This window comes from Dipodomys ordii, unplaced genomic scaffold (genome assembly GCF_000151885.1).
Source record: "Dipodomys ordii isolate 6190 unplaced genomic scaffold, Dord_2.0 Scaffold28, whole genome shotgun sequence".
NCBI lineage: Eukaryota > Metazoa > Chordata > Mammalia > Rodentia > Heteromyidae > Dipodomys > Dipodomys ordii.
This window is the reverse complement of record NW_012267244.1, coordinates 15,195,519-15,207,652: the sequence shown is the minus strand read 5'-3', so window position 1 is coordinate 15,207,652 and position 12,134 is coordinate 15,195,519. Positions and strand designations below refer to the sequence as shown.

The window sequence follows — 12,134 nt, the reverse complement described above, 5'->3', positions numbered from 1 at the left end:
GGACACAAAAAAAAAGAGAAAGAAAAAAAAAGATAATGTTTATTTATTCAGTTCCTGTTTTTATGTTCCTTAAGTAAAACTGTATTTTTTTCATTACTACTGTGCATATTTTTTTATTTTTGGGGTGGTGGTGGTGCCTGAATTGGGGCTTGAGCATAGGTGCAGGGCTATCTATCCCTTAGCATTCCACTAACATCTCCACTGCTGGCTTTTGGAGGTAAGGGTCTCATGGACTTTCCTGCCACAGCTGGCTTTAACCTATGATCCTCAGATCTTGGCCTCCGGAGTGGCTAAGATTATAGGTGTGAGCTACCAGCAAGCAACCTGGCCTGCACATTTCTTGTTAGAATTACTTTTTCAATTTTAAATGCTATTTTTAAAGGGAAAAATAGTGAAGTAATTATTTATATTACCTTTTCTAAAGCTGTATGTAGTTCTTTTTCATGTTCTTGTGGTAGTCTCAGAAGTAAAACTTGGCAGGCATCTTTAATCAGTGGGATAACACTAAGGAATATTAATACAGCAATAAAAAGAGAACAGAGGGGATCAGCAATGAACCATCCAAACTGCTCTATCAGAACTGTGGATACTATCACACCAATACTTCCAAGTGTGTCGGCCAATACGTGTAGAAATACACCTATAAGTAAAATGAGAACATTAAAAATTAAGATGCATTTAATTTAGTATTTTCTAATCTATTTTACAATATTGCTGGGTACCCTCTAGGCACCACACACCAAATTAGTGTCTGGTACTACAAAATGACTAAAACAGGGTTGTTTTCTTAGGGAGTGTATTCAAGTGCAGTAAAAATGTTCTTAAAGGAGGTGGGCAACTAAGACACAATGTAGTAAGTCTTAGGACAGTGTGATCTGTTTAGGAAGGCTTCCTAAACATCATGTTCTGAACCAAGTTATTTTATTTTCTGGTGTAATTATAATTAAAATTGACATTTATAAACAAATGCATTTTTCTTTTTGCCAGTCCTGGGACTTAAACTCAGGGCGTGGGCACTGTCCCTGAGCTTTTTGCTCAGGGCTAGCAGTCTACCACTTGAGCCACAGCACCACTTCTGGCTTTTTCTGTTTATGTGGTACTGAGGAATAGAACCCAGGACTTAATATATGAAGGCACTCTACCACTAAGCCACATTTCCAGTCCTGCATTTTTCGTGGTGCTGGTATAATAACCCAGGTCATTATACATGTTAGGCCAGTGCTATATACCACTGAGATACATCTTTGGCTCTTCACTTTCTTTTTTTTTGGGTCAGTCATGGGGCTTTAACTTGGGTCCTGGCCATGTCCCCAAGCTCTTTTTGCTCAAGGCTAGTACTCTACTACTTTGACTGATATGTCATTTCAGTTTTCTAATGGTTAATTGGAGATAAGTCTCATGGATCTCCCTGCTCCCTGCTCCGGCTGGCTGTGAACCGCAATCCTCAGATTTCAGCCTCATGAGTAGCTAGGATTATAGGCATGAGCCACCAGTGCCCAGTCACATTTTACTTACATAAATAAAAATTTTTTTTTGGTTCCTGACAAATTTTTTAATAGCATATGACTTCAAATCTTTTCTTTTTCTTTTCTTTTTTTTTTTGGGTCCAGTCATGGGGCCTGAACTCTGGGCCTGAGCGCTGTCCCTCAGCTCTTCAGCTCAAGGCTAGTGCTCTACCACTTGAGCCACAGCGCCACTTCTGGCTTTTTTCTTTTTGCTTATGTGGTGCTGAGGAATCGAACCCAGGGCCTCAGGCATGCAAGGCAAGCGCTCTACCACTGAGCCACCAGCCCCATTGCATGAAACTCTTATCTCCAACTAACCGTGCCCCCCCCTCCCCCGCCCTAAACCAGAAGTGTAGCTGTGGCTTTTGGTAGAGTGCTAGCCTTGATCAAAAAAGTTCAGGGACAGTGTCCAGACCTAGACTTCAAAATGGTACAGGGAAAAAAAGAAAACTTCCTAGATCAGTAAACCATAAACAACCCCAGCATTGAAAATCTGAGTAAAAATTCAAATAGGAATAGAAAATGACTTACTGTTAACATGTTTGTGTCTAATTCCGGAGGATCAATTAATCTAGCCACTGATTCCATAAAGACAAAAAAAGCTATTACTATTAGAAAAAGTCCATTAATAAATCCAGAGAGAATTTCTATTCGACCATACCTAAAAACATAAAAACAATTTATAAGTGATGAAACAAGTCTAGATTTCTGAAGTACAAAATAACGGAAAATTCCCAAGATTTAAAATATTATATGAATGCTGGGAAATATTATGCGAATGCTGGGTAACAAATACATGTATTTGTTGAAATTTTTTATATGCTTATATATCCCAAAGACCTTCCTTAGTGTCAGTCTTATGAAAAAACCTTTCTTAATTTTTAGCAAAAAGTTATTTGTCCCTTAAAACATTGTTATCAATACTCTGTTATCTTTGTTGGGATAGGTTTTGCTTTTTACCACAATTATTTCTATATTTCATTCATGTATCTTTCAAAATATAATAGTTTGGAATGAATTGAATTTGCTTATTTAGAATAGGTCTAAATTAGTAAGGCACAAGTAGGTTATGCCTTAATCCTAGTTACTCAGGAGCTTGCAATCTGAGTATCAGGTTTGAAGCCAGACTGGATGGAAAAAGTATGTGAAACTTAACCCTCAATTAATCTACAAAAAGCCAGAAATGTGGCTCAAGTGGTAGAGTGCTAGGCTAGCATTCATCACAAAAGCTTAGGGACAGTACACTGGTCCTAAATTCAAGCCTCAGGAATGGCACCAAAAAAAAAAAGTAGTGTGCTTTTTTTTTTTTTTTAAGGAGTAAGGGATACTGGGAATTGATGCAGGGCCTCACATTTGCTTGGCTTGTTTGCTCGGCTGGTGCTCTCTACGTGAGCTATTACCTCTAGCCCTGTTTTTTGCTGGTTATTTTGGAGATGGTATCTCATGGATTTTTCTTCTTAGGCTAGTACCAAACTGAAATCCTCATCAGCCTCCTGAGTAGCAAGGATTATAGATAAGAGCCACTAGTGCCTAGCAAAAGTGGTGTATTATCTTAAAAATGGCATTTTATTATAACATATAGAATCTGTACTCAAGATTTTTTTCATGGTTACTGTAATAGTATACCTACCCATAAGAGAAAATCCGAGTTGCTTTCCATCGACTCATTAAAGCAGCAAAAAGTCCCATAACCAAAGCAGAGCAGTCGAAGAGCATGTGAAATCCATCTGAGATCAGACCTAGACTATTGGTCAACACGCCATAGAATAATTCCACAAAGGTAAAAAGCTAAAAATGTTAAAAAAAAAATATGGAAGGAATATGTTGGGAAATGTTTCAACAGAGATTTATCAGAACTTTATCATGAGGTTTAACTTTTAATTACTCAAGTTTTCTTTGCCTCTTTAGTGAATTAACACTTATACCAGAAACTTGATTTCATATAAACTGTAAAAGACTAAATCAAATATATACATTTTATAAATTATCTAAAGATATTACTTATATGTCTGGAAATTGATAATGAAGATTCTAAAACATTAGTGGTGACCTACATCCTTTAAGGAGAGAAAACTTCATAAAAATTATTATATTGGGGCTGGGGGTTTAGCCCAGCGGAAGGGCGCCCGCCTGGCGCACGCAAGGCCCTGGGTTCGGTTAATTTATGAAACTGTTTTCCTCAGCGCAGTTTTGTTTTCTGTGTCCATTGGATTACAAACTTTATTAAAAAATATAAAACACCAAAAAAAAGACATATAAAGCTACAAAAAAAATTATTATATTATCTGGTTGCTAGTGTCTCACGCCTGTAATCCTAGCTGATCAAGAGGCTGAGATCTGAGGATCTTAGTTTTTTTTTGTTGTTGTTGTCCATTGTGGGGCCTGAACTCTGGGCCTGGGCACTGTTCCTCAGTGTTTCAGCTCAAGGCTAGTACTATACCACTAGAGCCACAGTGCCACTTCTGGCTTTTTCTGCTTATGTGGTACTAAGGAATCAAACCTAGGGCCTCATGCATGCAAAGCAAATACTCTACCACTGAGCCACCTTCCCAGCCCTGAGGATCTTAGTTTGAAGCCAGCCAGGACAGGAAAGTCCATGGGATTCTTAGTGCCAATTAACAACAAAAAGCTGGAAGTAGAGCTGTAGTTCAAGTGGTAGAATGCTAGCCTTAAGCACAAAAGCTTAGGGACAGTGCCACAGCCCAGAGATTCAAGCCAAAATAAACTTACAATTTTATCAATTGATACAACACAATTTAATAACCTTCAAATGCCTCAAAATTATTTAGACTATTATCCTGCTATCTTTCTACTATTTAAAGAAAATGTAAATTATAGCCTATGTCTATCAGAAAGTGGGGAATATTAAGAATATACCAGCTGGGTGTTGATGGCTCATGCCTGTAATCCTAGCTACTCAGGAGGCTGAGATCTGAGGACTGCGGTTCAAAGCCAGCCCGGGCAGGATAAACTACTAGAAAATCGGAAGTGCCGATGTGGCTCAAGTGGTAGAGTGCTCACTTTGAGCTGAAGAGCTGAGGGACAGTGCCCAGGCCCAGAGTTCAAGCCCCATGACCGACCAAAAAAAAAGGAATATACCATTCTGTCAAAACTAAAATATTGAGCTTTAAGATATACCATTAATATTTAAAAAAATCTTACCAGATTCAAGCACAAGAAGTAAAAGATCTGTCTAGAGTCACTTTCCTCAAGAATTTGTTTTAGTGATTCCTTAATAAATCTCGGAATGGACTGAGAGCTATGCTGAAAAGCATCACCCATGAAGTTATAAAGAGGTGTTCCTTCAGGAGAATATCCAATAAAGGTACCTTTCTGTCCTCTCTTAGAGGGAGATGATAAGATGTTGGCAGCTACAAAGAGAGAAAAAAGGAACATTACACATTTTTAAAAGTGGAAGTTCCAAAAATCAACAAGGTAACTGACAAGCACTGAAATCCAAGCTCTGAAGAAATTTTAAAAATTGAGTAACTAATTTGGAAATCTGAGTCCATAAAGATAAACTGATGAAAATAAAAACAAGAGGAAACTACTTACACAAAATGAAGAACACAGCACTCACAACCACTCCTCCAGACAGAACGTGTTCAGTGCTCTCCTCGTGTGCTGGTTTGTTTATAGCCCGAAGCTGATCTGTTATTGGATGTGTCCAGAAATTCCCAAAAAGGAGAGCACTAATAAAAATGGGAAAGGATCCATAGCAGGCGTATTTGGAAACTTCTATTTTGACCAAACAGATGGAATCCACATAGAAGTCCAGGATCATGACAAAAAAGATAACCGTTATAAAAGGCATAATGAGAGAAAACCAAGACTCAACTTTACTCTGGAAATTAAAAGAAAAAAAAGACAAGTGTCAATATTACATGAATATAGTGTTTGTATTTCATAAATATTTTTGTAATCCTTTCATATTTAAGTAATTATTCTCACGCTTTAATATGCTTCACAGGCTGGGAATGTGGCCTAGCGGTAGAGTGCCTGCCTAGCACACACAAAGTACTAGGTTCCAGTCCTCAGTACCACACACGTAATACAGAAAAAGCCAGAAGTGGTGCTGTGGCTCAAGGCTTTTGCCTTGAGCAAAAGCAGTTCAGAGAGAGGGCCGAGGCCCTGAGTTCAAGCTCCAGGACTGGCAAAAAAAAAAAAAAATTAGTACTGGGGCTTAAATGTAGGGCCTCTGAATTGCTAGGCAGGTACTATACCACTTGAGCCACCACCTCCAGCTCCTTCATGCATTGGTGAGTTTCAAGGTAGGTTCTCCTTTTAGGTCTTACTTGAACTTCTTCCCCTTGTTGCTGGCATCTAAGTGTGTGTCATGTGTCTAGCTAGCCATTGTGCTTTCCTCGAGCTGCAGTGACCAGCCCGTGAGTGAGATGGAGTCTCGAAAAAAGACTGGGTACAGTTGGCTCTTATTCTGTATGTCTTGTTTACTTGACTGCTACATTTTATGGGGACTGATAAAATAATGCAGACCAGTAGGGCGCTGGTGGCTCACATCTGTAATTCTAGCTGCTTAGGAAAGCCTGAAGTGGAGGTATGATTCAAGTAGTAGTGGCAGTGGTGAGCAAAAAAAGCTGAGTGAGAATATGAATCCCAGAGTTTATACCTGGGTACTAATATGAGAAACAAAACAAATATTTTTTTGGGGGGGTCCGTTCTTGGGGCCTGAACTCTGGGCGCTGTTCCTCAGCTTTTCAGCTCCAGGCTAGTGCTCTACCACTTGAGCCACAGCGCCACTTCCGGCTTTTTTCTTTTTGCTTATGTGGTGCTGAGGAATCAAACCTAGGGCCTCAGGCATGCAAGGCAAGCGCTCTACCACTGAGCCACCTTCCCAGCCCCAAAACAAAATCTTATACAAAGAAAAAATTAAGCCAGGTGCCGATGGCTCACGCCTGTAACCCTAACTACTCAGGAGGCTGAGATCTGAGGATCACGGTTCAAAGCCAGCCTGGGCAGGAAAGTCCATGAAACTCTTATTTCCAATAAACCACCAGAAAACCGAAGTGGTGCTGTAGCTCAAGTGGTAGAGCGCTAGCCTTGAGTTGAAGAGCTGAGGGACAGCACTCAGACCCAGAGTTCAAGCACTATGACCGACAAAAAACAAAAACAAAAAAGAAAAAATTAAGTATAATTTAGCCACTTTCTGCCTCAAATTAAAAGAAAATACAATGTACTACTTTTTTTTCTTTTTTTACCTTTGCATGTTTTTTTTTTTTTGGCTAGTCCTGGGGCTTGAACTCAAGGCCTAGGCACTGTCCCTGAGCCTCTCTGTGCTCAAGGCAAGCGCTCTACTACTTGAGCTATATTATATATAGCACCACTTCCAGCTTTTTCTGTTTATGTGGTACTGAGGAATTGAACCCAGGGCTTCATTCGTGTTAGGAAAGCACTCTATCACTAAGCCACATTCCCAATCCCCTTTGTATGTTTTTAACAGTGTATATTTATTGTACAAGTGAGATTTTACTGTGATATTTTCACACATGTAAATAATGTATTCTGATCATCTTCCTCCTCTATTTTTTTTTGCCAGTCCTGAGGCTGTTCAGGGACACTGTCCCCGAGCTTCTTTGCTCAAAGCTAGCATTCTACCACTTTGAGCCACAGCTCCACTTCCAGCTTTTTTCTGGTACTGAGGAATCAAACCCAGGGCTTCATGAATGTTAGGCGAGCATTGTACCACTAAGCCATATTCCCAGCCCCTCCTCTATTTTCTTTGTTGTTGATGGTCGTGGGGCTTGAACTTAGGGCTTGGGTACTGTCTCTGAGCTTTTTAGCTCAAGGCTAATGCTCTACCACTTTGAGCCACAACGCCGCTTCCTGTTTTCTAAGGGCTAACTGGAGATAAGAGTACCACAGACTTTCCTGCCCAGGCTGTCTTTGAACCACAACCCTCAGGTCTCAGCCTCCTGAGAAGTTAGGATTATAGGCATGAGCCACTGGTGCGTTGGCTCTCTACCTTCTTCTTGTCCCCTCTCCTTTTCTATACATGCAAAGCAACTTCTTTGACCAAATTCACTCATTAACTCTCTTCCTTAGTCCTCCCGATGGTGTGAACTAAAATTTCTGAGCGACATTAATTACCAATAAATTCCTCCTCTTACCTCAGTTGTCACAGAAAGAACAATGACCCACGGGCACAAGAGAAGCACAGAAACAAGCTGGGATAAGGCCTGAAGACGTTTGGCTCCACCCATATCTATGGAGAGTTTTCTAGAAGCTGTATGAAAACCAACTTTACAACATAAAGCCAGTACTAGCAACAGTACTCCACCCTAGAAGTAAAATCAGAAAAGGCTCATCAGAAATCCATTCAAACCCTATTCAATTATCTTTCTCTCTCTCTCTCTATATATATATTTCCATATATATATATATATATATATATATATATATACATACACACACACATCTATGTAAGAAAAAACTAGTTTTGGGAGGGAAGGGATGGTAGGGGAAAAACAAACGAAGGGGTAACAGTGCTCGATAGGAAATGTACTCATTACCTTACTCATGTGACTGTTACCCCTTTGTATGGTATCTTTACAATAAAAAATATATATATATATTAAAAAAACTAGTTTTCCCCACTATATCTTCAATTACTTTACTATTCAAATAGTAGGCAATATTGTAAATTACTGATAAACTAAATCTTCAGTACTGAGGATTTAGCCCAGGGCTTTGTGCATGTTAGATAAGCACTTCATGTATTTTTTGAGACAGGATCTCACTATGTATCCTAGAGTAGCCTCAAAGAAGTGCTGGAATTACAGGTATGTATCACGACTTCTAGTTTAAACGTTCTTTCGTGTTTGTGTATGTTATTAGAGTTTAAACTCAGGGCCTTGAACTTATAAGCAGGCACTCTACTGCTTGAGCTAAGTCCGAGTACTAAATACACCATTAGTTACAGTTTCAGTATCTTTTCAGTCTTTTCTCCTAAGACTTAAATTGGCCTGTGTGTGTGTGTCTGTGTAGGCATGTGTGCTGATAGTGAATGCTAGGCCTCAAGGTCTATACTAGGTTTTGCATTGTTGATTGTGGGGCCTGGGCACTGTCCCTTGGCTCTTTAGCTCAAGGTTAGCCACAGCACCACTTCCAGCCTTTTCTGCTAATGTGGGACCACAAGCCACCTTCCTAGCCCTCTTACTAGGTTTTTTTTTACTCACAGCTGGTACTTTACTACTTGAGCTATCCAGTTGTGGTTTATTTTTATTTTCTGGGTGCTATTCCTGGGCTTGAACTTAGGACCTAGGCACTGTTCCTAAATTCTTTTACTCAAGGCTAGCACTCTACCACTTGAAACACAGCCCTGCATTGGTTTGTTTTTCTTTTTTTCTTTTTTTTGGTCCGGTTGTGGGGCCTGAACTCTGGGCCTGGGCGCTGTCTCTCAGCTCTTCAGCTCAAGGCTAGCACTCTACCACTTGAGCCACAGCGCCACTTCCGGCTTTTTTCTTTTTGCTCATGTGGTGCTGAGGAATCAAACCCAGGGCCTCAGGCATGCAAGGCAAGTGCTTTACCATTGAGCCACCTTCCCAGCCCCATAGAAACTTGCTGATATCATGTTTACAAATGTTGGAGCAAACTGCTTCAAAGGAAGAGGATTTTCATTCCCTGTTGCACTTCTCTTGCCCTCTCTAGTTCAACCCACAGATCATGTGTATAGCCATAAATGAGATGGTAAAAAATGTACTGATATGCTCTCTCCCCATGGCATGCATGTGCCACATAATAATCTGTCTCTGTTCTTTACCATGTATATTCAGTGCATAGGACTGAGTGGGAGTTTGGGCCTAGAGTCTAAAACTCCAATTTTGTTTTGATCACATTCATAACAAAGAAATGTTTTGATCTTATTCATAACAAAGAAACGAACATACCTTGTGATCTGCCACACCTAAGAAGGCAATAGCTGTGTACAGCATGTGAGTCAGAGCACTGTCATGATGTCCTTCAGCTAAGGGAGTTGGAATTAAGGAAAAAATTGCAAATATCAACTCTCTACATAATCTCAAGTCCTCATAAAAGTTTAGATACAAGCCGGGCACTGGTGGCTCATGCCTGTAATCCTAGCTACTAAGGAGACTGAGATCTGAGGATCACCGTTCAAAGCCATCCCAGACAGGAAAGTCTGTAAGACTGTTATCTCCAATCAGACACCAGAAAACCAGAAGTGATGCTGTGGCTCCATTGGTAGAGCACTAGCCTTGAGCTGAAGAGCTCAGGGACAGTGCTGAGGCCCAGAGTTCAAGCCCCATGACTGACCCCCCATTTCTCCCCCCAAAATAGCTTAGATACCTTATTGTGGTTTAATTATAGACTAGACTGAGTGCCCCAAACTTGAATACTGTCAGTAATACATTTCTCTTTTTTTTGTGCTGGTCCTGGGGTTTGAACTTAGCACTGTCCCTGAGCTTTTTAGCTCAAGGCTAGCATTCTACCACTTGAGCCACAGTGCCACTTCTGGTTTTCAGGGGTTAATTGGAGATAAGAGTTTTCTGTAGTTTCCTTCCCAGGAAACTACCCTGCTCCTCAGATCTCAGCCTCTTGAGTAGCTAGGATTACAGGCGTGAGCCATCAGCACCCAACAATATATTTCTCTTACAACAATCTAAATTTCAATTTTGTTCTAGGAAGTCATTTATACCTACATACATAGTTATGTGTATTCTTGGTTTTGCAACAGTGTATCTCTATGTATCTATGTTAGCCTCAAACTTGGTCATCTGGGGCTGGGAAGGTGGCTCAGTGGTAGAGTGCTTGCCTTGCATGTATGAGGCAATGGGTTCGATTCCCCAACATCACATAAGCAAAAAGAAAAAAAGCCGGAAGTGGTGCTGTGGCTCAAGTGGTAGAGCATTAGCCTTGAGCTGAAGAGCTGAGGGACAGTACCCAGGCCCAGAGTTCAGGCCCTATGACTGGACCCCCAAAAAAACAAAAACAAAAAACAAAACCCCAAAACTTGATCCTCTTACCTCAGCTTAATGCGTTCTTAATGTGTTCTAATACATTCAACTCCCTACCTAGTTTTTGTGTCTCATTTGTGGTCTTCAAAAACATTTCTAGTAATGCTTAATATACAATGGCAAAATTCTGTACTCGATCTCCAAAAGACATGTCTTATGTGTGACAGAGACAAGAGCAATCTTTTTGGTTGCACATTTTTTTTGTTTTTTAAATTTTGCCAGTCCTGGGGCTTGAACTCAGGGCCTGGGCATTGTCCTGAGCTTTCGCTCAAGGCTAGTGCTCTATCACTTGAGCCACAGCACCATTTCCAGCCTTTTTTGCTTATGTGATATTGAGGAATTGAACCCAGGGCTTCATGCATGCTAGGCAAGCACTCTACCACTAAGTCACATTCCCAGCCCATAGTTGCACTTTTAAACTGACATGTCAAATTAGTCTTGAATCTGCCGTCTAAATTACTGACAATGCAGGCCCCAGCAAAATAAATGGTAAGCAAAAGGGTATGTTGGCAATAGACACTGTTGTAAGTTATTGTTTACTGACAGTTGTTAGGGTAATAAAGATCAATATACAGAAGAACCAGAGTTGGTACTTTTGAGTATTGCTAAATGGCAAGTCTGTATAATAAAATGAGTAATCAATGACTGGTAAGTTTGGCATATATAAGAAAGGGTGCTGGGCGCTGGTGGCTCACGCCTGTAATCCTACTCAGGAGGCTGAGATCTGAGGATCACGGTTTAAAGCCAGCTGGGGCAAGAAAGCCTGTGAGACTCTTATCTCCTATAAACCACTCGAAAACCGGAAGTGGTGCAGTAGCTCAAGTGGTAGAGTGCTTGCCTTGAGCTGAAGAGCTGAGGGACAGCACTCAAGCCCAGAGTTCAAGCCCCACAACCGACAAAAAAAAAAGAGAGAGAGCTGGCAAGAATAGCAAAGTGAAAGCAGGAACAGGAAATTTTATTGTTCTTTGCTAAGCACACTAGCATACTCTAAAATACTTGTGTGTGTGTGTGCACGCGCGAGTGTTGTGAATCTTGAACTCTGGACCTGGGTGCTGTCCCTGAGCTCTTCAGTTCAAGGACAGTGTGCCATACCCAGCCTTTTCTGTTTATGTGGTACTGAGGAAGGGAACCCAAGGCCTCATGCATGCAAGGTAAGCACTCTACCACTGAGCCATCTTCCCAGCCTCCAACAATGTCCACAAATTTTGAAAATGTAGAGCACTAAATTTTTTGTTGTTGTTGTAGTCATAGGGCTTGAACTCAGGGCCTGGGCAGTGACCCTGAGCACTTCTGCTCAAGGCTAATGCTCTACCACTTTGAGCTCCACTACCAGTTTTCTGGTGGTTAACTGAAGAAAGGAGAGTCTCATGGACTTTCTTACCCAGGCTGGCTTTGAACCTCAATCCTCAAGATCTCAGCCTCCTGAGTAGCTAAAATTATAGGTATGAGCTACCAACGTTCAGCTTACAGCACTAAATTTAGATACTATAGACTATTTAGGGTGAATTTGTTCATTATTTGAATACTGATTTAGGCTGTCTATATTAACCTGAGAATTCATTTACGATCAATGGTTACTTTTTCCCCATTCTATTTTTGTTAAGATTTTTTTTTTTTTGGGTCCGGTTGTGGGGCCTGA

The 12,134-nt window shown here is 40.6% G+C and overlaps 1 protein-coding gene across 1 annotated transcript in view; it reads right to left on the bottom strand.

Moving 5' to 3' along the window:
• Positions 1-12,134, bottom strand: part of Slc30a5 (solute carrier family 30 (zinc transporter), member 5) — a 35,943-nt gene that overhangs the window by 9,648 nt on the left and 14,161 nt on the right. Inside the window, exons 7-13 of the mRNA XM_013015822.1 lie at positions 9,410-9,486; positions 7,631-7,801; positions 5,061-5,349; positions 4,668-4,876; positions 3,136-3,293; positions 2,037-2,166; positions 414-677 (exon numbers count right to left, since the gene is read on the bottom strand). Of these exons, the coding sequence (XP_012871276.1) occupies positions 414-677; positions 2,037-2,166; positions 3,136-3,293; positions 4,668-4,876; positions 5,061-5,349; positions 7,631-7,801; positions 9,410-9,486 (1,298 nt within the window). The remainder of the gene's footprint in view (positions 1-413; positions 678-2,036; positions 2,167-3,135; positions 3,294-4,667; positions 4,877-5,060; positions 5,350-7,630; positions 7,802-9,409; positions 9,487-12,134) is intronic.